General features: G+C 41.4%; 2 protein-coding genes across 2 annotated transcripts; both read right to left on the bottom strand.

The window, feature by feature from the left end:
- Positions 1-7,472: 7,472 nt before the first annotated feature.
- Positions 7,473-21,886, bottom strand: LOC125553438 (uncharacterized). Its single transcript, XM_087536795.1, has 9 exons — positions 21,707-21,886; positions 21,418-21,636; positions 21,240-21,332; positions 21,025-21,129; positions 19,520-19,600; positions 19,317-19,397; positions 7,773-8,018; positions 7,629-7,687; positions 7,473-7,542 (listed from the first exon to the last, which is right to left on the bottom strand). The coding sequence occupies exons 1-9, from the start codon at positions 21,722-21,724 to the stop codon at positions 7,473-7,475; spliced, it is 972 nt and encodes a 323-aa protein (XP_087392921.1). The 5' UTR covers positions 21,725-21,886.
- LOC147989992 (uncharacterized) lies at positions 19,653-20,555 on the bottom strand. The gene is made up of 5 exons (XM_087542743.1): positions 20,451-20,555; positions 20,293-20,373; positions 20,050-20,205; positions 19,768-19,961; positions 19,653-19,674 (listed from the first exon to the last, which is right to left on the bottom strand). The coding sequence occupies exons 1-5, from the start codon at positions 20,553-20,555 to the stop codon at positions 19,653-19,655; spliced, it is 558 nt and encodes a 185-aa protein (XP_087398869.1).
- Positions 21,887-23,157: the final 1,271 nt, after the last annotated feature.

Here is a 23,157-nt window from a genome sequence, read left to right as displayed (position 1 = left end):
CTATTTTTATTTAATATCGATAGTAGTGATACACATATTCATATTATTGAAGCCAAAAGATATAAGTTTAATAATGATAGTGCAACTTATTTGTGGCACTGCCGTTTAGGTCATATTGGTGTAGCATGAAGAAACTCCATGCTGATGGGCTTTTGGAATCACTTGATTCTTGCGAACCATGCCTCATGGGCAAGATGACTAAGACTCCGTTCTCTGGAACAATGGAACGAGCAACAGACTTATTGGAAATAATACATACTGATGTATGCGGTCTGATGAGTGTTGATGCTCGTGGCGGGTATCGTTATTTTCTGACCTTCACAGGTGATTTGAGCAGATATGGGTATATCTACTTGATGAAACATAAGTCTGAAACATTTGAAAAGTTCAAAGAATTTCAGAGTGAAGTTGAAAATAGTCATAACAAGAAAATTAAGTTTCTATGATCTGATTGTGGAGGTGAATATTTGAGTTATGAGTTTGGTCTTCATTTGAAACAATGCGGAATAGTTTCGCAACTCACGCCACCTGGAATACCACAGCGTAATGGTGTGTCCGAGCGTCGTAACCACACTTTATTAGATATGGTGCGATCTATGATGTCTCTTACTGATTTACTGCTACCATTTTAGGGTTATGCTTTATAGACGGCTGCATTCATGTTAAATAGGGCACCATCAAAATCCGTTGAGACGACACCATATGAACTATGGTTTGGCAAGAAACCCAAGTTGTCGTTTCTTAAAGTTTGGGGCTGCGATGCTTATGTGAAAAAGCTCCAACCCGATAAGCTCGAAACCAAATCGGAGAAATTTGTCTTCATAGGATACCCAAAGGAGATTGTTGGGTACACCTTCTATCACAGATCCGAAGGCAGGATATTCGTTGCTAAGAATGCATCCTTTCTAGAGAAGGAGTTTCTCTCGAAAGAAGTGAGTGGGAGGAAAGTAGAACTTGATGAGTGAGGGATTCCTGGATTAGGGGGTCTCCGGACAGCCAGACTATATCCTTTGGCCGGACTATTGGACTATGAAGATACAAGATTGAAGACTTCGTCCCGTGTCCGGATGGGACTCTCCTTGGCGTGGAAGGCAAGCTAGGCAATACGGATATGTAGATCTCCTCCCTTGTAACCAACTCTGTGTAACCCTAGCCCCCTCCGGTGTCTATATAAACCGGAGGGTTTAGTCCATAGGACAACAGACAATCATACCATAGGCTAGCTTCTAGGGTTTAGCCTCTACGATCTCATGGTAGATCAACTCTTGTAATACTCATATCATCAAGAACAATCAAGCAGGACGTAGGGTATTACCTCCATCAAGAGGGCCCGAACCTGGGTAAACATCGTGTCCCCTGCCTCCTGTTACTATCCGCCTTAGACGCACAGTTTGGGACCCCCTACACGAGATCCGCCGGTTTTGACACCGACAATGAGGTAACTGTACCTTCTCCCTTATTGGAAAGTAGTTCATCATAGAAATCAGTTACAGTGATTCCTACACCAATTAGTGAGGAAGCTAATGATGATGATCATGAAACTTTTGATCAAGTTACTACCGAACCTCGTAGGTCAACCACAGTAAGATCCGCTCCAGAGTGGTATGCTAATCCTGTTCTGGAAGTCATGTTCTTGACCATGACGAACCTATGAACTATGAGGAAGCGATGATGAGCCTAGATTCCGCAAAATGGCTTGAGGCCATGAAATCTGAGATGGGATCCATGTATGAGAACAAAGTGTGGACTTTGGTTGACTTGCCCGATGATCGGAAAGCCATAGAGAATAAATGGATCTTCAAGAAGACTGTCGCTGAAGATAATGTTACTGTCTACAAAGCTCGACTTGTTGCGAAAGATTTTCGACAAGTTCAAGGAGTTGACTACGATGAGACCTTCTCACCCGTAGCGATGCTTAAGTCCATCCGAATCATGTTAGCAATTGCTGCATTTTATGATTATGAAATTTGGCAAATGGATGTCAAAACTGCATTCCTTAATGGATATCTTAAAGAAGAGTTGTATATGATGCAACCGGAAGGTTTTGTCAATCCAAAAGGTGCTAACAAAGTGTGCAAGCTCCAGCGATCTATTTATGGACTGGTGCAAGCATCTCGGAGTTGGAATATACGCTTTGATAGTGTGATCAAAGCATATGGTTTTATACAGACTTTTGGAGAAGCATGTATTTACAAGAAAGTGAGTGGGAGTTCTGTAGCATTTATGATATTATATGTGGATGGCATATTGTTGACCGGAAATGATACTGAATTTCTGAATAGCATAAAAGGATACTTGAATAAGAATTTTTCAATGAAGGACCTCGGTGAAGCTGCTTATATATTGGGCATCAAGATCTATAGAGATAGATCATGACGCTTAATTGGACTTTCACAAAGCACATACCTTGATAAAGTTTTGAAGAAGTTCAAAATGGATCAAGCAAAAAAAGGGTTCTTGCATGTGTTACAAGGTGTGAAGTTGAGTCAGACTCAATTCCCGACCACTACAGAAGATAGAGAGAAAATGAAAGTCATTCCCTATGCCTCAGCCATAGGTTCTATCATGTTTGCAATGATGTGTACCATACCTGATGTGTGCCTTCCTATTTTTTTTAAGCCACAAGAGTAAAATATGACTTGTCAGCTTTCTTCCAACGCCACCTTTTTTTTTCGTTTTTTATCAAGTCTTCTTCGGTAGCCACTTCTCGGCAAGGGAGGTGGAACATGAAAGATGTACCGAATGGTCTCTCCGATCTAAAAGTGCCGTGGTTATTTTATTTGAGGAAAAGCCACCATAACGCATTTTACTGATCATCGCTAGCAAAAAGGGCCCATCTGTTGTAACTGGAAAAAAAATCATAATCTTAAATGGGCATGATCATATTTTGCTGCATCGCCGAGATACACTATCACTCTCATTTTCGTGAAATGGTGAACAATTTTTTTTTAAAAAAATTAAAACTCGTGAACATTTTTAAAATACGTGAACATTATTTACAGATTTTCTAACATTTTCGAAAACCATGACAATTTTTTTAATTCGTGAACATTTTATACTATTTGCAAAAAAATAGAAAAAATTGTGAACATTAAAAAAAATCTTGAATAGGAGAAAATTTCTAGAATCGACGAACATTTTTTTTAATCACAAACATTTTATGAATCCCGATTTCACCCGGAACACTTCCGATATCCAAATATAGGCTTCCAATATATCAATCTTTATGTCTCGACCATTTCGAGACTCCTCGTCATGTCTGTGATCACATCCGGGACTCCGAACAAACTTCGGTACATCAAAATGCATAAACTCATAATATAACTGTCATCAAAACCTTAAGCGTGCGGACCCTACGGGTTCGAGAACAATGTAGACATGACCGAGACATGTCTCCGGTCAATAACCAATAGCGAAACCTGGATGCTCATATTGGTTCCCACATATTCTACGGAGATCTTTATCGGTTAGACCGCATAACAACATACGTTGTTCCCTTTGTCATCGGTATGTTACTTGCCCGAGATTCGATCGTCGGTATCTCAATACCTAGTTCAATCTCGTTACCGGCAAGTCTCTTTACTCGTTTCGTAATACATCATCTTGCAACTAACTAATTAGTTGTAATGCTTGCAAGGCTTATGTGATGTGCATTACCGAGAGGGCCCAGAGATACCTCTCCGACAATCGGAGTGACAAATCCTAATCTCGAAATACGCCAACCCAACATGTACCTTTGGAGACACCTGTAGAGCTCCTTTATAATCACCCAGTTACGTTGTGACGTTTGGTAGCACACAAAGTGTTCCTCTGGTAAACGGGAGTTGCATAATCTCATAGTCATAGGAACATGTATAAGTCATGAAGAAAGCAATAGCAACATACTAAACGATCGAGTGCTAAGCTAACGGAATGGGTCAAGTCAATCACATCATTCTCCTAATGATGTGATCCCGTTAATCAAATAACAACTCTTTGTCTATGGTTAGGAAACATAACCATCTTTGATTAATGAGCTAGTCAAGTAGAGGCATACTAGTGACACTCTGTTTGTCTATGTATTCACACATGTATTTTGTTTCCGGTTAATACAATTCTAGCATGAATAATAAACATTTATCATGAAATAAGGAAATAAATAATAACTTTATTATTGCCTCTAGGGCATATTTCCTTCAGGATTAACTGTCCGACTCCGCTGCCCGAAGACCAAGAAACCCCACTTCTGACGAAGATGTTGTTTCTGGCACCTTATGATGTGCCGGAGAAGAAGGCCAAGAAAACGGCCAAGGGGGCCCGGGGTGGCCTTCGCCGAAAAGGCGCTTCGGACGTGACGTCCGAAGATGAGACTCACTCTTCGGCCGCCTAAGACGACGAGGAGGAAGAGGAAGAAAGCGACTCCTCCCTGGGGGGGGGGGAGGAAGAAAAGGGGGGCCTCCCCAAATTTGGAGGCGAAGGTGCCCAAGAGGGGGAAGGGCTCCCTTGCGGATAACTCCGCGTGGGACGTCGATAGCAGTCGGAAGCGAATCCCCAGGACCAAGCCTCAGGCCGCCTCGTAAGTATCAAAAACCTTATGCACGTCCAAATGCCTGTCCTTTCCATTTTGTAATATTAATATGTTTAAATTATGCCATCGCAGTCCGGCCTGTGACAGCTCCCCATGATCCTCGACAGAGGGTTCGCTAGATTCAAAGGAGATGGCTAGGATGTCACGCCGCCCGCTCACTCTGTCTCGGCCAAGGGTGATGACGAGGTGGTGTCCCAAAGGACCTTCCCAGACCGGGGGCAGGTTCCGGAGGCGCCAGAAGGCGAAACCCCCGTCGCCGGACACCAGGGAGAATCAATCCCCATGGAGACTGGTGGGGAGGGTCGTATTCTGTTCGGCCCTCAGCCGGACTCAATTCCGGAGACCGATGCGGCTCCGGAATCCTGCACGCAACCTTCTTCGAAAGAAGGGCGGATGCCTATTCCGCCGGTGACCCCTGTCCAACCAGGGGCATCGGACAATTTGCTGGAAGCGTTGCGAGGCGCTTCTGTTGTGGATGAGCACCGTGTCCTTATGGGCATGGTAATTTAAAGGGTTTAGTCCGCCAAGAGCGGACTAACCGAAGCCTGCAACAGCCTGCTGATAGGTTTTGAGGTAAGCGATGCAAAAAAGAGAAAATCCCAATGTAGACAGTAGCCCCTGAGACACTGTCCGGTGTTCGGCAAGGAAAAGTCGGACAGAGGATCAATCTCCTATTGCAGGAAACTAACTAAATTTTTCTGAAATGTAAACACAGGCGTCGCTGTTGGCTGCAGCCTCGCATACTGCTGAAGTCTCCGGACTGAAGCAGAAACTGGCGGAGGCCGAGGAGGAGCTGGGCCAGGTGAACAGACAGCTCCAGGAAAAACAAGGTAAGTAATAACCTATTATGTATTCGAAAAAAGGTAAAATGATATGCAGTGACCGAAATTCCATGATGTGTACAAAGGCGACGACCGAGGTCGAGGCCCTGAAAAAGGCCCTGGCCGAAGCCGAAGGGAAGGCTGTCAAGGAGCAGGCCGCTCGGAAGAAGCTCAAGGCCCGAGTCAACAAGGTCCAACAGGAGCTCGAGGACGCGGTGAAGAAGTGCGAGGCCTTGGAGCGCGATGCGTTGGTTCAAGATACCGAACTCGCCAAGGCTCGTCAGAATGCGGAGTGATAACCCACAAGTATAGGGGATCGCAACATCTTTCGAGGGTCAACAGGGGGCCCATGAGGTAGGGGGCGTGCCCTAGGGGGGGGTGCCCCCACCCTCGTGGAAAGGGTGTGGGCCCCCTGGTCTTCATATTTGGCGAGGATTTTTTATTATTTTTTCTAAGACCTCCCGTGGAGTTTCAGGTCATTCCGAGAATATTTGTTTTCTGCACATAAAACAACACCATGGTAATTCTGCTGAAAACAACGTCAGTCCGGGTTAGTTCCATTCAAATCATACAAGATAGAGTCCAAAACAAGGGCAAAAGTGTTTGGAAAAGTAGATACTACGGAGACGTATCAACTCCCCCAAGCTTAAACCCTTGCTTGTCCTCAAGCACTTCAATTGACAAACTGAAAAAAAGAAAGAAAAACTTTTACAAACTCTGTTTGCTCTTGTTGTTGTAACTATGTCAAGCCAGCATTCAAGTTTTCAGCATAGATCATAACTAACCACATTTGCAATAATTCTCAGGTCTCATCATTACTCATATCAATAGCATAATCAGCTAGCAAGTCATAATAATAAATCTTGGATGACAACACTTTCTCAAAACAATCATAATATGATATAACAAGATGGTATCTCGCTAGCCCTTTCTGAGACCGCAAAACATAAATGCAGAGCACCTTTAAAGATCAAGGACTGACTAGACATTGTAATTCATGGTAAAAGAGATCCAATCATAGTCATACCCAATATAAATTAACAGGGATGAATGCAAATGACGGCTGTGCTCTCCAGCTAGTGCTTTTTAATAAGAGGGTGATGACTCAACATAAAAGTAAATGGATAGGCCCTTCGCAGAGGGAAGCAGGGATTTGTAGAGGTGCCAGAGCTCGGTTTTGAAATAGAGATAAATTGTATTTTGAGCGGTATACTTTCATTGTCAACGTAACAACTAAGAGATGGCGATATTTTCCATGCTACACACATTATAGGCGGTTCCCAAATAGAATGGTAAAGTTTATACCCCCCCTCCACACTACAACAAAAACTGCATGTAGAGACGTCATATTCCAAAGCTAGAGACGCGTTATTTCATCTCTAGGCAACCATAGAGTCGACTTAGTAAAGCGTCTTTGGAGCGTCTCCCCACGGACCGTCTCAAAATATATAGACACGCTGGCTAAGCGTCTGTACATGGCATGGGACGCTATATTGGGACATTGTAAGGCGTCTCTAGATATGACACGCTATATTTGGACGTTCAAAAGCGTCTTTAGACATGTAGAGTCACTGTGCTACGTCCGCTCATACGTCTCTACTAACAGGGCCATTTCAATGGTCATAGGCCCTAGGCCCATTCCTATACACGCTATGTACAGACGTTATATTCGTCTCTAAATATACAAATGAATTTTTTTAACCACGTAATATTTTATTTTAAATAATATATGATTCATTCCAAATTTGTAGTTTGCCATTTCAAATCCAGTAACTTTATCATGCCATATGCTTGTGCAGAATGGTCAACAAGTATTGATATATAAAAGCATCCACCATATCACCAATCACATTCATGAACAACAAATATCATTATATGAAGGGATCCACCCATATCACCAATTGTATCCACAACAATCCCATTCGCACAATTTCAATTAGTAGGAACAAACACTTTTGGTTCACAACTGAATCAAATCAGATCTTCATAAAAAATATGCAAATAATTAAGAAGAGATCATAGAAACTATAACTAAGTTTTCCTACAAATCTAAAATCTTTATATAATACATAATACTTGTCCATCTAAAGACTAATTCTTCTATAGTTGCTCCTGGCTCCTGCAATGCACTCCTTTTCTAAATCTTGAGCTACCCTGAAAAAGAAAGATAACAAAGAAAAATTTAGAACATAGCTTGAAGACTAGTGTGAGAAGAAATGTACTTTGATGATGTACCATACCATTGTTTGGTGGCTTGTTTTGAGGTTGTGCAGGAGTGGTTAATTTTGGTTTTTTTTACCTAAAAATCACAAAAATCCTTCATAAATAAAAAGCCTTAAGCATACACATTGGAACATAGGATGATTGCATGCAAGTGAACTTACATGTGATAGAGGCCATGCAATAACATGACCAATAGCATCCCTTACTGTTTGTAATTGTCCATATGGTCTAACCAGTATCTGATCTTGAAGTTTTGAAGCAGCACAAATAGAAACTGCTACATATTGCTCTCCAAGCATGTTTCCTCCAACCACATATGTTTTATCTCTACTCACTAAAGTTCCTTCGGCCACAAATTTATCTTTGCTTCTCGGGTTCAACGAAACCAAGAAAACTTTCATTTTATCCTATTTTTTCAAGAAATGAAACATTCATTATCACAAACCATGGAAGATTTCACTTTACACATAAAGGGACGATTGCACATGGAATTACACCAACTAATAATTCTAACCATTGTCTATATATATATAGCACATATGCCCGTGCGTTGCAACGTGAGAAAAAAATTAACGTGTAACTAAATTTGGTGAGAAATAGCTTCTGAACGCTTCTAAATCTAAATACATATAATGTGTTGGAAGTGCCCTTAGACAAATCTGTATTTAATATCTCTATGCACTATTTTTCCTTTCATTAAAATCTAGGAGATTTCATCTTGGCATGTCATGAACTCATGAATCCAGATAATTTTGCCCAAAACCGTGCACACAGATTTGATGGCTTTCTGCCTCCATGCCTGTAGCGACCCGACCCGAATGGATCAAGTCTCTGTGCTTACGTGTCATCCCTGGATCGTTATGCTGACACACACAGTACTCGAAGGATTTATAACAGAGGTAAATCACATGTATAAAGTAACATAAATACTATTACCTCAATCCATATAGCGGATGCAACAAGGTTGTGGATTCCCATCAACACCAACGGCAAAGTTGAGTGTAGAAACCGTAACCCTAACGTATCACTTACTCGTCGTAAGAAACCTGCAACATGAGACGTTGCAGCCCGAAACGGGTCAGTACATTGAATGTACTGGCAAATTCACACCATAGAGAAAAATGATGAACAATGGCTACCACTATGTGCATATTTGGCTGGTGGAAAGCTCTATGGTTATAAGGTTTTTGCGTAAAGCCAATTTTTCCCTACTGCAAAGGAATAAGTTTATTTAACTATCATGGTGGTTGTTAAACATTGAGAATGGTTGACAGCATTCTCAATCCCAATTAAAAATAATTAAAACCCAACAACATTAATTAGAAGTAACGTGATGAGATTCACATGATATTCAAGTACTAGATACTCAAGTTGTCCATAACCGGGGACACGGCTAATCATGATTAGTTTGTACACTCTGCCGAGGTTTGCGCACTTTTCCCCACAAGACTCGATCGCCTCCGTTGGATTTCTCGCACTACATGGTGTTTGAGAAGACGGATGACCGAGACACAGTCTTTCAGAAGCGCTAGCACCTTACATGTGGGGTAGACCGGTACACCTACATCCCCTACATCTGCTAGTCCACCCCGTAAGAGTTCGCACTGCTTAGTCAACTATGCCAGAGCCCATAATGGCTTGTGGCTGCACACGGAAGTTTCTAGCATGAAAGATCTTATGATCCCTTTGAGCCTGGGTGGCGGTCCAAAAAAAACAGGCAAGTCCTGATAGACATCAGGTGCCTCAATCCACCCAGATGTGTGTTTAAGTTGCCACCTTAGATAAACCATTAAAATTATCAACTCACATCTGTCATGGATATCACTCACCCAATCCACGTCTACTAGCATAACATGGCATAATAAGCAAACGTAGAAGTAACTCCCAAAGGTTTCATTCCCATCCCTCAATTAAATTAGATCCTAATCATGCAATATGTGAGGATTGATCTAATGCAATAAAACATGGGTTGTAGAGAAGGTATGATCAAAGAGTGAACTTGCCTGCAATGTTGATGAAGATGATTCGCACTCAAAACTCGTGATAGATCTACTCGTCACACTCCGGTCAATCTATCGTAAGCAAACAATAGTAACCACACAATAAGTACTCATCTAATGCACAATTAAAACTCGAACGAGAGAACGAACCAGAAGGTTCAACTTAAGAACTCCGGTTGCAAAGAAAGAAGGAACCAAACAAAGAAACCGAAAACAAACGGCGGAAGAACAACTCGGTTCTAGCAAGTTGAACTAGGTCAAAATTTTACAGTAGCAAAAACTTGTTTAAGTTGATTAGACGGGACGGCGATTTCGAGACGAAACTCCAGGCGCTTGAATCACCTGATTCCGATAAACGAGCGAGAAGATAAACTAGAACGAAGATCGGATCTGAGATCGCGATCGCGGAATAAATCCGACGAGAAGAAAAAGAAGAACGGTTAAACGAACGGACGTTCGTTAACCTAGAAGAATCCGGTGATCACGTTCGTTAGGACGAACGGTCTGGCGAACGGTCCAAAGGCAACTAAATCGGAAGAGAAAACGAATCCGATCTAGGGTTTTGGAGAAGAAAACCGAAACGAAAAACCGATCTAGAAAACGAATCGGAAGAGAAGAAAAGAATCGGAACGATTAGAAGAAAACGATCCGAGGAAAAGGGACGCGGGGCAACCTCGGCGAGGTCTCCGGCGAGGGGGGGGGGCTCCGGCGGCGGCGTGGGGCGGCGGCGTGGGCAAGGTGCGACGGCGCGGGTGTGGGGTGGCGCGGCGTGGGTGCGGCATGGGTGTGGTGGAGCTCTAGGCTTTGGGTTTGATGATTTAGAGGGGGGGGTGCTTGGTTATTTATATTGGGGAGGGGGGGGGGTTTACTTGGGGTAGGGGACAAGAAATAGACTAGGATTAGGAAAAGGAAAAACGAAACAAAGGAAAAAGGGAGGGCTACCGACCTAAGTCCTGCTGGGACTTGGCCTCGAGCGACAAGAGGCGAGGCGGCGGCCTGCCTGCGCCTGGCTGGCGCCTAGCGCTAGCGCGCGTGCGGCTGGGAGGAGGCCGGCTGGCTAGGCCTTAGGCTCGGCTGGCCTGGCAGGAGCTCTCTTTTTTTAATTATTATTAACTGGTTTTTCGCGCGTAGAAAAAAAACAACAAAAGAGATCTAAACGAACTCCGAAAAACCTAAAGTAAATTTTCCCCGACTCCTAAAAATGAGCCGAACAAAATGAACTTTTCTTCGGGCCTAAAATGCAATTTTCGAAAACACGCATTTTCCCCTATCCAAATAAAATGCAAATAAACTCCGGAAAACGAAATTTGATCTATTTATTAAATCTTCATTTTTCCTATATTTTGGGAAAGTCATATTATTCCCTCTCTTATATTTTTGATAACGGAAAAATTATTGAAGATGAAATAAATAAATCAAATGACCCTCTTTTCAAATTCGAGAAAACTCTCAAATATGAAAATAACGAAATCTCCAACTCTCTCCGAAGGTCCTTGAGTTGCGTGAAATTTCTAGGATCGACCAAAAAGTAAGAAAATAAGATATGCATGATGATCTAATGTATTCCAATTTGAAAATAAATAAATTCAAAAGAACTTTGAATTTAATTCTTTGAAACTCCCAACTCATATTTCATAATTTGAAGAAGTCATTTTATCTTCTCTCGTGAAAATCATTGAGTTGCTTAAAGTTTCTGAATTGGAAATATTTCCCAATGGAATTCAAATATTTTTCAAACACCCTTTTCATTTTAAATGGAAGAAGTCATGTCATCTTCTCTCTAGGGTTTTGTATTTGAAAAGAATTTGAATTCACGAAGATCAGAAAACAAATATGAAAGTTTGGGAAAGTCCTTTTATTCCCTCTCATTTAACTTTCAAAAAGAATTCGAATTTCACTCAATTTCAGACAATCAATCAAACAATCAGTCAAGTCTATCTATTTATTATAACATTCCAAAATTTAGAATTTTGGGATGTTACAAACCTACCACCCTTAAAAGGAATCTCGTCCTCGAGATTCGGAGAGGCTAGCAAGAAAAGGTTAGGGTTTGGGGGTCTTCTCAAAATCCATCCATCATCACACGGTGTCTGGGGTGCTACCACCCTTAGAATCATGGTTACTGTTCCATCGAAACTCATATACTTCATCCATATTGTTAACAGTGTCGGGCTTCTCAGATCCTCGGGAAAATTCCTTCTCTGAGCTCTTCAGGTAGTGGCATAACCTTTTCCTCAATTTTTCTGTCCTTTTCTTTGGTAAGGTTATTCCGAGATTGGGACTTCTTAGCTGACGGGTCTAGCGCCAAAACTAAACAGCTATCGATATCTCATGGTGGTTAACAATTTATGGCTTCTCCTGCAGGAAATGGGTCTGGGTTGATCCTCACCGTATAACCTACGGTTGGCAAATGCTGCCGTGTACAAGGGAAAAATTCTTATACCATTCTAAGGTTTAACAAGGTTTAATATCGTCGTCTCTCTACTATGGGCAAGTCACTCAGATTTACCATCCCATATAGCAAGGCGAATAATAAGAGTAAGTCGGTATGGTGATCAATCCATCCCGCACCCAAATCATTACCTTGTATACAGTTTAGCGAATCTCGCATTCTAACACTCGGTCATCCTCACAAGCATTGCAGAATTTCTCTCGTCGATGAACCAAGTTCGGAATAATCCATTGATTCTGCAAGCCAAACAACCATCTATCGTTCCTTCACAACTCTCAGGTTTTGCGTTACTCCTATAAGATCGTCTATCGGCAAAATCGTAACTTCCTCCAGGGTTTTTCCTTCAGCAAGAGTGTGCTTGCTTCTTGGAAGGTCTTGTGGCCTGTGGGTTATGGCATATCTCATCACTTGCAAACCTTGAACTCTTCATCGGGGCAGCAAATCTCTAATCCAACATCCAACTTCCAGCTTTCCCAGTATACTTAAATCCATCCAATTGTACTGTCTTCCTTCCTTCTATTGGCTCCAAACTAGGACATGTTTACTCAGACTCATCATGGAGTTCTCCATTGATTCATATTTCCAACATCATACCTCCTTTATATCCAATAGTAATTCATCTCTTCATCCTCGTGGAATATCCCTCATATCGAGATAAAATTTATACTCATGAAGTCCATATTCCACTTCGTGGAACATCATTATCCTTTCCAGGGTCAAGCGTTCTTACAGGGGAATATTGGCCATCTCTGCATGGCACTTCTTCAACTGGGAAACGTGAAACACATCCTGAACTCCTGTCAGTCCTTCGGATAACTCCAACTTGTAGGCCACTTCTCTCATACGCTCCAAAACTCGGTATGGTCCTACAATTCTCGGGGCTAACTGTCCCTTAACTCCAAAGCATTTAACTCCTCGCAGAGGGAACACATGAAGACATGCTCGGTCTCCAATTTCATAGACTACCTCCTTGAGTTTTTGAGTCTACATAACTCTTCTGCCTGGACTGAGCTACCTTCAGTCTATCTCGAATCAACTTAACATTCTCTTCCGACTCCTTTGGTCCAACAACTGTCGGTCTCCAACTTCATCCCACATACTCTTGGGGCATCACACATATCGAGACAAAACTCGTATTCATTTTGTCCGAAATCCATTACAGGGTACTACCACCCTTAAAATGCACAAATCTTCTATAGACCATATTTCTCTTATCCTCAAAAATGGTCAAAATCCTTCTTCATAGAGTAACAACTCATAAAATCCATATCAGTACCAACGATGCTACTTTATTCATTCTCAAATGATTTCAATCTCTCGCTTCTCCATTACATGTCTCAACTCAACACCTCAATATAAAAGAAAATGTTCTCACTTCTACTACTCCATTTCTTTTGTTGCAAACTCAACTATTTATCACAAGTCTCCTTCTCCTTGGGGCATTCTCTGGCAAAGTGCCCTGCTTTATTACAACTAAAACATATTACTTCTGACAAGTATCGAGGTTTTCTTGTGATTATATAGCCTCCTTGGGTTCTTGGCTTCCTTTTTGGGCAACTGTTGTGGTAGTGCCCTGACTCCTTGCACCCATAACAGGTGACATGACTCAGATCCTTCCTGGAATCCAATCTACTTCTCTTTCTGGACTTTTCCATTCCAATCAGGGCTTCTATTTCCTGTGGGTCATACTCTACTTCCTCAGCCCGGAATTCTACTAGATTCCCATTCATACAATTTTGGGAGATGTGTCCTTCTTCTCCACATGAATAGCAAGACTTGGTGCAGGGTTTAATTGGTTCTTCTTTGGGTGTGTCCTCCACATCTTCCTTCATCACAGGTTCTTCTAAACTTTCCATAAGGGCTCCTCTCATTGCTTCTTTCTTCTGCTGGATGGTTCTTTGTACCATGGGGTAAATGTGACACTGAGCAGGGTAGTGGGTAGTCCCTTCACACAAGAAACAAGTAATTTGCCTAGTTGGGCATTCTTCAACTGGGTGACTTCCTTCACAATTTGGGCATTCATCCTTGTGTTCTTTATGGTTGTGTCCTATTTCTCCACAAATCTTGCATGCACAAGGTTTCTTCATGTCTTTTCCATAAGGCTTCAACTTCTGGGACACAAACCGAGACTTTGGCAAAGTCAACTTAAATTCTTTCCAAGTGGTTACTCCTTGCCATCCATTGATGGTTTGGTACATCCTCCACCAAGTAGCAGCACCTCTTTCAAAGCATTGAAGAGCATGCTGGGCCATATCATGTCCAACTATAGGGTTATTCTCCATGTGATCCTCCATGTTCTGAATCCATCGGTCTGCCTCCAACTGACTCATCGGTCCAGAAAATACAAGCTCATCTCCATTCATCCTCTATTGGGTCCATGGGTTTTGGGGTGAGATAAGAGAGATAGAGAGGGATACACACAATACAAACAAAAGTTTTGAAAAGACAGATTTTATTTGTGGCTGTCGGGAAAAACATCAAACAAATGACAGCTCACAAACGTCGCATCTAACGTAGGTATATAACAGGGGTTTGGTCTTCTAAAGGTCAATAAATCTTCAACGTCTCCAAATTCTTCAAACCTTGTTCATGCCTCCAATGGCTCCTTCCGATCATGCTTGTCTTTCTCAAGTTCTTTTGCTAGATCATCTCTGTTGACGTGAAATCTCTCGTGACATCCTTTAATATTCTGGAGTTGTATTTCAAACTTCTAGGTTTCAACATCCTTCACATGAACCATGGTCTAGTTCCTGACGAATCTCCGGTTTCTCGAGTTTTGCTCCTCTAGCTTGGCTACTTCAGCTCCTTGGTCCTAAGTTCTTCATGAAATACTTCCTTGTCAAATACGGCTTCCTGAAGATACATCAAACTCTTGATGTAATACTCCAACTCCCGATGATACACCAACTAAGGTTAAAATTTCATCTTGCTGAGAGTTGCTCCATCAGCCTTCTTCCATCAAATCCATTCTGAAGACTTGCATCCTTAACTCAGCACGGTGACAATAGCATTAGCGGGGATGACATCACGGATAACCGTGTTTCTGCCCTTGTCATTGCCATGAGCTATCATTCCATAGTTGATATCTCCTGCCTTAGGGTTTTCTTTGACAAAACTTTGAGTTCTCATGCTCCTTGTTTCAGTCTTTCTCCGATACACCTTGATCTAGGGTATTGACCACTTCCATAGTCTGCCAAGTTCCATAAGGGTAGCCTTCCTAGGTCATACAAATCTGGGGATTCTTCAGAGCCTTCAAATTCTCCTAGTCTTTAGAGTCTTCAACAGCTGTAGTTTCCATTATCATAATGTATGGTAAAATCCTCTTCATTCCGAATGGTCTTACTTGTCTGATATCCTGTACTTCTTGGAGTGGTCTCATCAGTCGAATCTTCGTGTGGTCAAAAAGGGAAAAGGGGTATGGTCTCACTAAAAGGAATTTTTTGAATAAGCTCAGAAGAGAAGAGAGGTAAAAGATCTTTTTGAAAGGGAAAGTTGTAGAGAAAAATCTTTGCTATGGGCTTGCCAGTTTCTAGGGTCACGTCCTACAGTCAACATGTGCTCTGATACCATGCCTGTAGCGACCCGACCCGAATGGATCAAGTCTCTGTGCTTACGTGTCATCCCTGGATCGGTATGCTGACACACACAGTACTCGAAGGATTTATAACAGAGGTAAATCACATGTATAAAGTAACGTAAATACTATTACCTCAATCCATATAGCGGAAGCAACAAGGTTGTGGATTCCCATCAACACCAACGACAAAGTTGAGTGTAGAAACCGTAACCCTAACGTATCACTTACTCGTCGTAAGAAACCTGCAACATGAGACGTTGCAGCCCGAAACGGGTTAGTACATTGAATATACTGGCAAATTCACACCATAGAGAAAAATGATGAACAATGGCTACCACTATATGCATATTTGGCTGGTGGAAAGCTCTATGGTTATAAGGTTTTTGCGTAAAGCCAATTTTTCCCTACTGCAAAGGAATAAGTTTATTTAACTATCATGGTGGTTGTTAAACATTGAGAATGGTTGACAGCATTCTCAATCCCAACTAAAAATAATTAAAACCCAACAACATTAATTAGAAGTAACGTGATGAGATTCACATGATATTCAAGTACTAGATACTCAAGTTGTCCATAACCGGGGACACGGCTAATCATGATTAGTTTGTACACTCTGTAGAGGTTTGCGCACTTTTCCCCACAAGACTCGATCGCCTCCGTTGGATTTCTCGCACTACATGGTGTTTGAGAAGACAGATGACCGAGACACAGTCTTTCAGAAGCGCTAGCACCTTACATGTGGGGTAGACCGGTACACCTACATCCCTACATCTGCTAGTCCACCCCGTAAGAGTTCGCACTGCTTAGTCAACTATGCCAGAGCCCATAATGGCTTGTGGCTGCACACGGAAGTTTCTAGCATGAAAGATCTTATGATCCCTTTGAGCCTGGGTGGCGGTCCAAAAAAAACAGGCAAGTCCTGATAGACATCAGGTGCCTCAATCCACCCAGATGTGTGTTTAAGTTGCCACCTTAGATAAACCATTAAAATTATCAACTCACATCTGTCATGGATATCACTCACCCAATCCACGTCTACTAGCATAACATGGCATAATAAGCAAACGTAGAAGTAACTCCCAAAGGTTTCATTCCCATCCCTCAATTAAATTAGATCCTAATCATGCAATATGTGAGGATTGATCTAATGCAATAAAACATGGGTTGTAGAGAAGGTATGATCAAAGTGTGAACTTGCCTGCAATGTTGATGAAGATGATTCGCACTCAAAACTCGTGATAGATCTACTCGTCACACTCCGGTCAATCTATCGTAAGCAAACAATAGTAACCACACAATAAGTACTCATCTAATGCACAAGTAAAACTCGAACGAGAGAACGAACTAGAAGGTTCAACTTAAGAACTCCGGTTGCAAAGAAAGAAGGAACCAAACAAAGAAACCGAAAACAAACGGCGGAAGAACAACTCGGTTCTAGCAAGTTGAACTAGGTCAAAATTTTACAGTAGCAAAAACTTGTTTAAGTTGATTAGACGGAACGGCGATTTCGAGACGAAACTCCAGGCCCTTGAATCACCTGATTCCGATAAACGAGCGAGAAGATAAACTAGAACGAAGATCGGATCTGACATCGCGACCGCGGAATAAATTCGACGAGAAGAAAAAGAAGAATGGTTAAACGAACGAACGTTCGTTAACCTAGAAGAATCCGGTGATCACGTTCGTTAGGACGAACGGTCCGGCGAACGGTCCAAAGGCAACTAAATCGGAAGAGAAAACGAATCCGATCTAGGGTTTCGGAGAAGAAAACCGAAACGAAAAACCGATCTAGAAAATGAATCGGAAGAGAAGAAAAGAATCGGAACGATTAGAAGAAAACGATCCGAGGAAAAGAGACGCGGGGCAACCTCGGTGAGGTCTCCGGCGAGGGGGGGGGGCTCCAGCGGCGGCGTGGGGCGGCGGCGTGGGCAAGGTGCGGCGGCGCGGGTGTGGGGTGGCGCGGCGTGGGTGCGGCGTGGGTGTGGTGGAGCTCTAGGCTTTGGGTTTGATGATTTAGAGGTGGGGGGGGGGTGCTTGGGTATTTATATTGGGGAGGGGGGGTTTACTTGGGGTAGGGGACAAGAAATAGACTAGGATTAGGAAAAGGAAAAACGAAACAAAGGAAAAAGGGAGGGCTACCGACCTAAGTCCTGCTGGGACTTGGTCTCGAGCGACAAGAGGCGAGGCGGCGGCCTGCCTGCGCCTGGCTGGCGCCTAGCGCTAGCGCGCGTGCGGCTGGGAGGAGGCCGGCTGGCTGGGCCTTAGGCCCGGCTGGCCTGGCGGGAGCTCTCTCTTTTTTTATTATTAACTGGTTTTTCACGCGCAGAAAAAAACAACAAAAGAGATCTAAACGAACTCCGAAAAACCTAAAGTAAATTTTCCCCGACTCCTAAAAATGAGCCGAACAAAATGAACTTTTCTCCGGGCCTAAAATGCAATTTTCGAAAACGCGCACTTTTCCCTATCCAAATAAAATGCAAATAAACTCCGGAAAACGAAATTTGATCTATTTATTAAATCTTCATTTTTCCTATATTTTGGGAAAGTCATATTATTCCCTCTCTTATATTTTTGATAACGGAAAAATTATTGAAGATGAAATAAATAAATCAAATGACCCTCTTTTCAAATTCGAGAAAACTCTCAAATATGAAAATAACGAAATCTCCAACTCTCTCCAAAGGTCCTTGAGTTGCGTGAAATTTCTAGGATCGACCAAAAAGCAAGAAAATAAGATATGCATGATGATCTAATGTATTCCAATTTGAAAATAAATAAATTCAAAAGAACTTTGAATTTAATTCTTTGAAACTCCCAACTCATATTTCATAATTTGAAGGAGTCATTTTATCTTCTCTCGTGAAAATCATTGAGTTGCTTAAAGTTTCTGAATTGGAAATATTTCCCAATGGAATTCAAATATTTTTCAAACACCCTTTTCATTTTAAATGGAAGAAGTCATGTCATCTTCTCTCTAGGGTTTTGTATTTGAAAAGAATTTGAATTCACGAAGATCAGAAAACAAATATGAAAGTTTGGGAAAGTCCTTTTATTCCCTCTCATTTAACTTTCAAAAAGAATTCGAATTTCACTCAATTTCAGACGATCAATCAAACAATCAGTCAAGTCTATCTATTTATTATAACATTCCAAAATTTAGAATTTTGGGATGTTACAATGCCTCCTCATCTGGTTAATGGTTCTCAAATCAGCTTGCTGATTACGTAGCAAGTTAAGACGTATATCAACTGGCACGACTCGATGTAAGAAAGCAAGGTGGGATTATTGATGTTTTCTCAGATAGCGGATTTAGCTAAAACCGAGTTGCCTTCAATCCATCAGCAGGGCTGCTACCGCTAAAAAAAGGCCTGGTTGCCTCCAATCACAATCGGCTGGGCTACTACCACTAAAAAAAGGCCTGGTTGCCTCCAATCACAATCGGCTCAGGAAAAAAATAATCTGGGCTGCTGCCGCTAGATGGGCTGCCCGATCGTTGCCTCGTTGCTTGCCTGGTTGGCTTGAGTCGGTTTCCCATTGGTTTAAACTGGGTGAGTAAAGAGGCAGGATAACAAACGACAAACGGAATTTGACGTAAATAACCAGGGACGAAAATCAAAGCGGCAGACTAAACCAAACCAAGAATGTCACCTCCCTTTAATAGTGGGTATAGATATACCTGCTTAGTGATATGATGAAGTTGTACACTTGGTTCAGGACCACCTTGCTTGGTCTCATTGTTATTTTCAGCATGACCATTCTTTGCTTCAGGACCATCATGTGCTTTCTACAATTGAGGTTCAGTTTAGTTGTAAGTAAATTTATAGAAAACATAGACCTTGTTTGATAACACAACAGAAATTTATGCGCGCATGCACACACTTTAGCAATTGTGTGCTCATGTGGTGAAGATAAACTGGTGCAACCCTCTTTGGTTCTTGCGCAATTGCTAGGATGCAATTCCTGGTTAGTCTTGTTCGGTAAAGTTTATTCTGCACACCCTTGATTTATCCTATCATTTTTTTAGTGTGCGCTTTCTACAGTTGAGGTTTAGTTCAGTTGTAAGTGAACATACACAAAACATAGACATTGTTTGACAAAGAATCAGAAGTTTATGCATACAGAAACACCTTGAAACCATGTGTGGTAAAGATGAACCAGTGCAATCCTCTTTGGTTCTGGAAGAAAAGCTAGGATGCAATTCCTGGGCAGTAATCTGCTTATCCAGCAAAGTTAATTCTGCACTTCCTTCATTGGTGTAACCGTCTTTGGTTGATTCTGCGCGGCCTTGATTGTCCTTATCAAACATTTCAATGCGTGCCTTCTACATTTGAGGTTCAGTTCAATACGACATAAACATACAGAATCATAGGCATTGGTTGATAATGAAGTAAAAAAATATGCGCACACACCTTAGCAACCATGTGTGGTAAAGATAAACCAGTGTAACCCTCTTTGGTTCTCACAGAAAAACTAGGATGCAATTCCTGGGTAGTGATCTGCTTGTCTGGCAAAGTTGATTCTCCACTTCCTTGATTGGCCCTATGAAACTTTTCAATGTGTGCTTTCTACAATTGAGATTCAGTTCAGTTGTAAGTAAACTTATACAAAACATAGGTATTTTTTAATAACAAAGCAGAAATTTATGCACACACCTTAGCAACCATTTTTTCTTGTGGTAACGATAAACCGGTGTAACACTCTTTGGTTCGTGCACAATCACTAGGATGTAGTTCCTACAACTTATGATGAACAATTGTTTAAGTATGAGAATGAAGTAGAATATTTATTAGTGAAGAAACTATTACATCACCTGGATAGCACTCAATGGAGCATATTCTTCAGCTTCGTTATGTGATTCATTTGGGAGGTCACTGCCAACAACTCTTTCGTTGAGATCAACCTGAAACAAGAACATGATAATAGTATATTAATACTCATATTTTTATCTTTGCAGAAAGAGGTGTGGTTTAGATACTAACTTCATCACTTCTCGCGGTTACAAATTCATTTCTCAAATCCTCTGTGGGGAATTTTCGCTTCAGGAACGAACGGATCATAGCCAACTCATCTGTCACATTTTCTACATTATCACCTAGTGCCCGCAGTCTAAATTGAACATTTTCTTCTTTCTCGGGATGCTGAACAAAAGTCAGTCCCTGAGAAACTTTTATTTCGCTCCAATACTTGTCACCATAATACCCTCTTTTTTGCCTCTTCCCCATGCACGCTTTTAAATACTTCTCTATAATCACTAAATGAAAGGTTCCCATTGTTATCTTTCTTTCTTTCTTCCAGTTTCTCCTATTGAAATAAATACAAAACACCTCATTATACTAAGTAGTTTTAAATTAAAGCCTTTACTTTAATCACAAGTAGAAGTATACCATCACTATCTTTGTATTCGCATTTTTGTATTCACCGTCCTTCTTCTGCTTATGAGCTTCATCCCATAGTTCAATCTTGCTAACCTTTCGATTGCTCTTAATTTCCTGTTCAACAAAGTAAATTAGAATGTTTGTTAGTGTTTCTGTTAGAACATGTTCAGTTTTCTTCACTAACAAAACTTTTCTGAGTCATCTTTAGAAAGAAAAAGTTTGACCATCTCTTTTCTGAGCCTAGCATGGCTTTTTCTCCCGGTTGTATGTGGATTCTTCTGCTTCTTTGCACACTCGGTGTTCTTTTCGCATAATTTCTAGGAAAACAACACATCTAGTCAATATTAATGTCACCAAACTAGTTATGTACGCCAGATTAAGTATGAGAATATAACACATTACCATGTGTGAATCCTGGCACCAAAACCCAACAAGAGTATCCCATTGATGTGCATTAACACCTTTGGGAACACCTGCTACAATTTCAGCCAAAGACTTCTTCTCACGCTTGAAATATTTACTTTTCAAACGAGACTTATACACTCTCCATCTTTCGTTAATATTCAATAGGATCCAGTCTCTTGTAAGTTGTCTAGTCTCATTGGGGTAGATAAATTTCTCCTTCAAATATTAAAACTGACAATCAGCAATGTGAAATGAACAGCCTTGAACAGTGCTATAATTTTTTTACCTCCACATCTGTGATCATCTGCCCATGTTTTTGTAGAAACAATTCATTGTCCCATCTTGGAATATGCAATGGTGCAAATGTTGAGTTTTCTGCAAGCCAGGTAAGATGTTGACCTAGAATGGCAGCCGACCTTCCATTTGGAATTCCACTTCCGTCAGTCTCCACAATTATCTTGCCCCCACGTAATTCCGACAAATTTTTACCTCGGAATTCCCCTATAATCTGTCGCACATCTCCATTTGGCCCTGCATGCAAGAGTATCACAATGGCATATAACTGGACCATATACAGCACACTAGATATGTGTTTGAAAAAGAAAATTGAGCTTACAAATTATTTTAATTTGCCGAGTAGATTCAGGAGGCTTTTTTGGTACTAGATCATCAATCTCTGGAGGGCCTTGTAAATTTTCTTCATCTGATTGTACACTTTCAGAAGCTTGCTCTGGGATGTTTAGGCTTCGAAGCCGTCGAGGTATCCTCGACATGATATCTTTACCAAACAATGTTAAAATCATATGTTAAGGTCAAGCATCGAAGCATATGTCAAGGTCATGCATATGATTTCACAAATTTCTTGGAACCAAACAGCCTTACGCACAAACCAAAGAATCAAAATTACTGCATTATGTGTGTGTGTTTCATAAATCAGTTACCAAGTAACTCAATTCTTATGTTTGCCTCACAAAAGATATGTAAGAAAAGTTATCTTCCAAATGCTAATAACATAACACTGCCAACAAACTCACGTAGTTGGTATAGTCCTAAATAGAAACAGCAATGTCACAGACGGCCCAATCCAGTTTATCTTACGTTTGCTAGATAACTAGCCTCTTTCTGCTATACAACTTTTTTAAATAGAAACTAGTTGTAGCAAATGGTATATGTTGGACAAGAGGGGAAGGCAGAGGGTGGACAGGGTGGGCCGCTGCCCACCCTGAGATTTTGGTTTGATCTATATACCATAGGAGAACAGAGATGGATCTGAGAAAAAAATAAAACAGAGCCCAACTAGCAGCTAGCAGACCTAACCAGCGTCGAACTGGACACTGTGGAGACGTGCAGAAGCCGACCGCCCATCCCATTATCTTTAGTACGCACATCCCAATCCCCATTCCCAATATCTAATTGAAATCATTATTAATTAGGAGCTGCTGTGTTTATAAGTATATTTCCCTAAAAAAGTATATTCAACTGAAAAAAATCGGCACTGTATGGCCTATTTGTTGTAAAAATATCCAGCCAAATCTCTGTTTGCATGACATATTTGTTGTCGATTTTTTTTTATAGACGGACCACCCTGTTTCGAAATCTTAGATCCGCCACTGTGTTGGACTCCAGTGGAATAAGGTGATCTTGCCGTAAATATGACCCATACACGCATGTAACTGAAAAGGCACCCAAAAATCACTTCAGAACTTACTGTAACACACATAGCAACATACAAACCTG

This window comes from Triticum urartu, chromosome 1A, assembly GCF_056163025.1.
Source record: "Triticum urartu cultivar PI428250 chromosome 1A, HENAU_Tu73, whole genome shotgun sequence".
Classification (NCBI taxonomy): Eukaryota; Viridiplantae; Streptophyta; class Magnoliopsida; order Poales; family Poaceae; genus Triticum; species Triticum urartu.
Note: the sequence above shows the minus strand (reverse complement) of the source record. Positions and strands in the feature narration are given on the sequence as shown.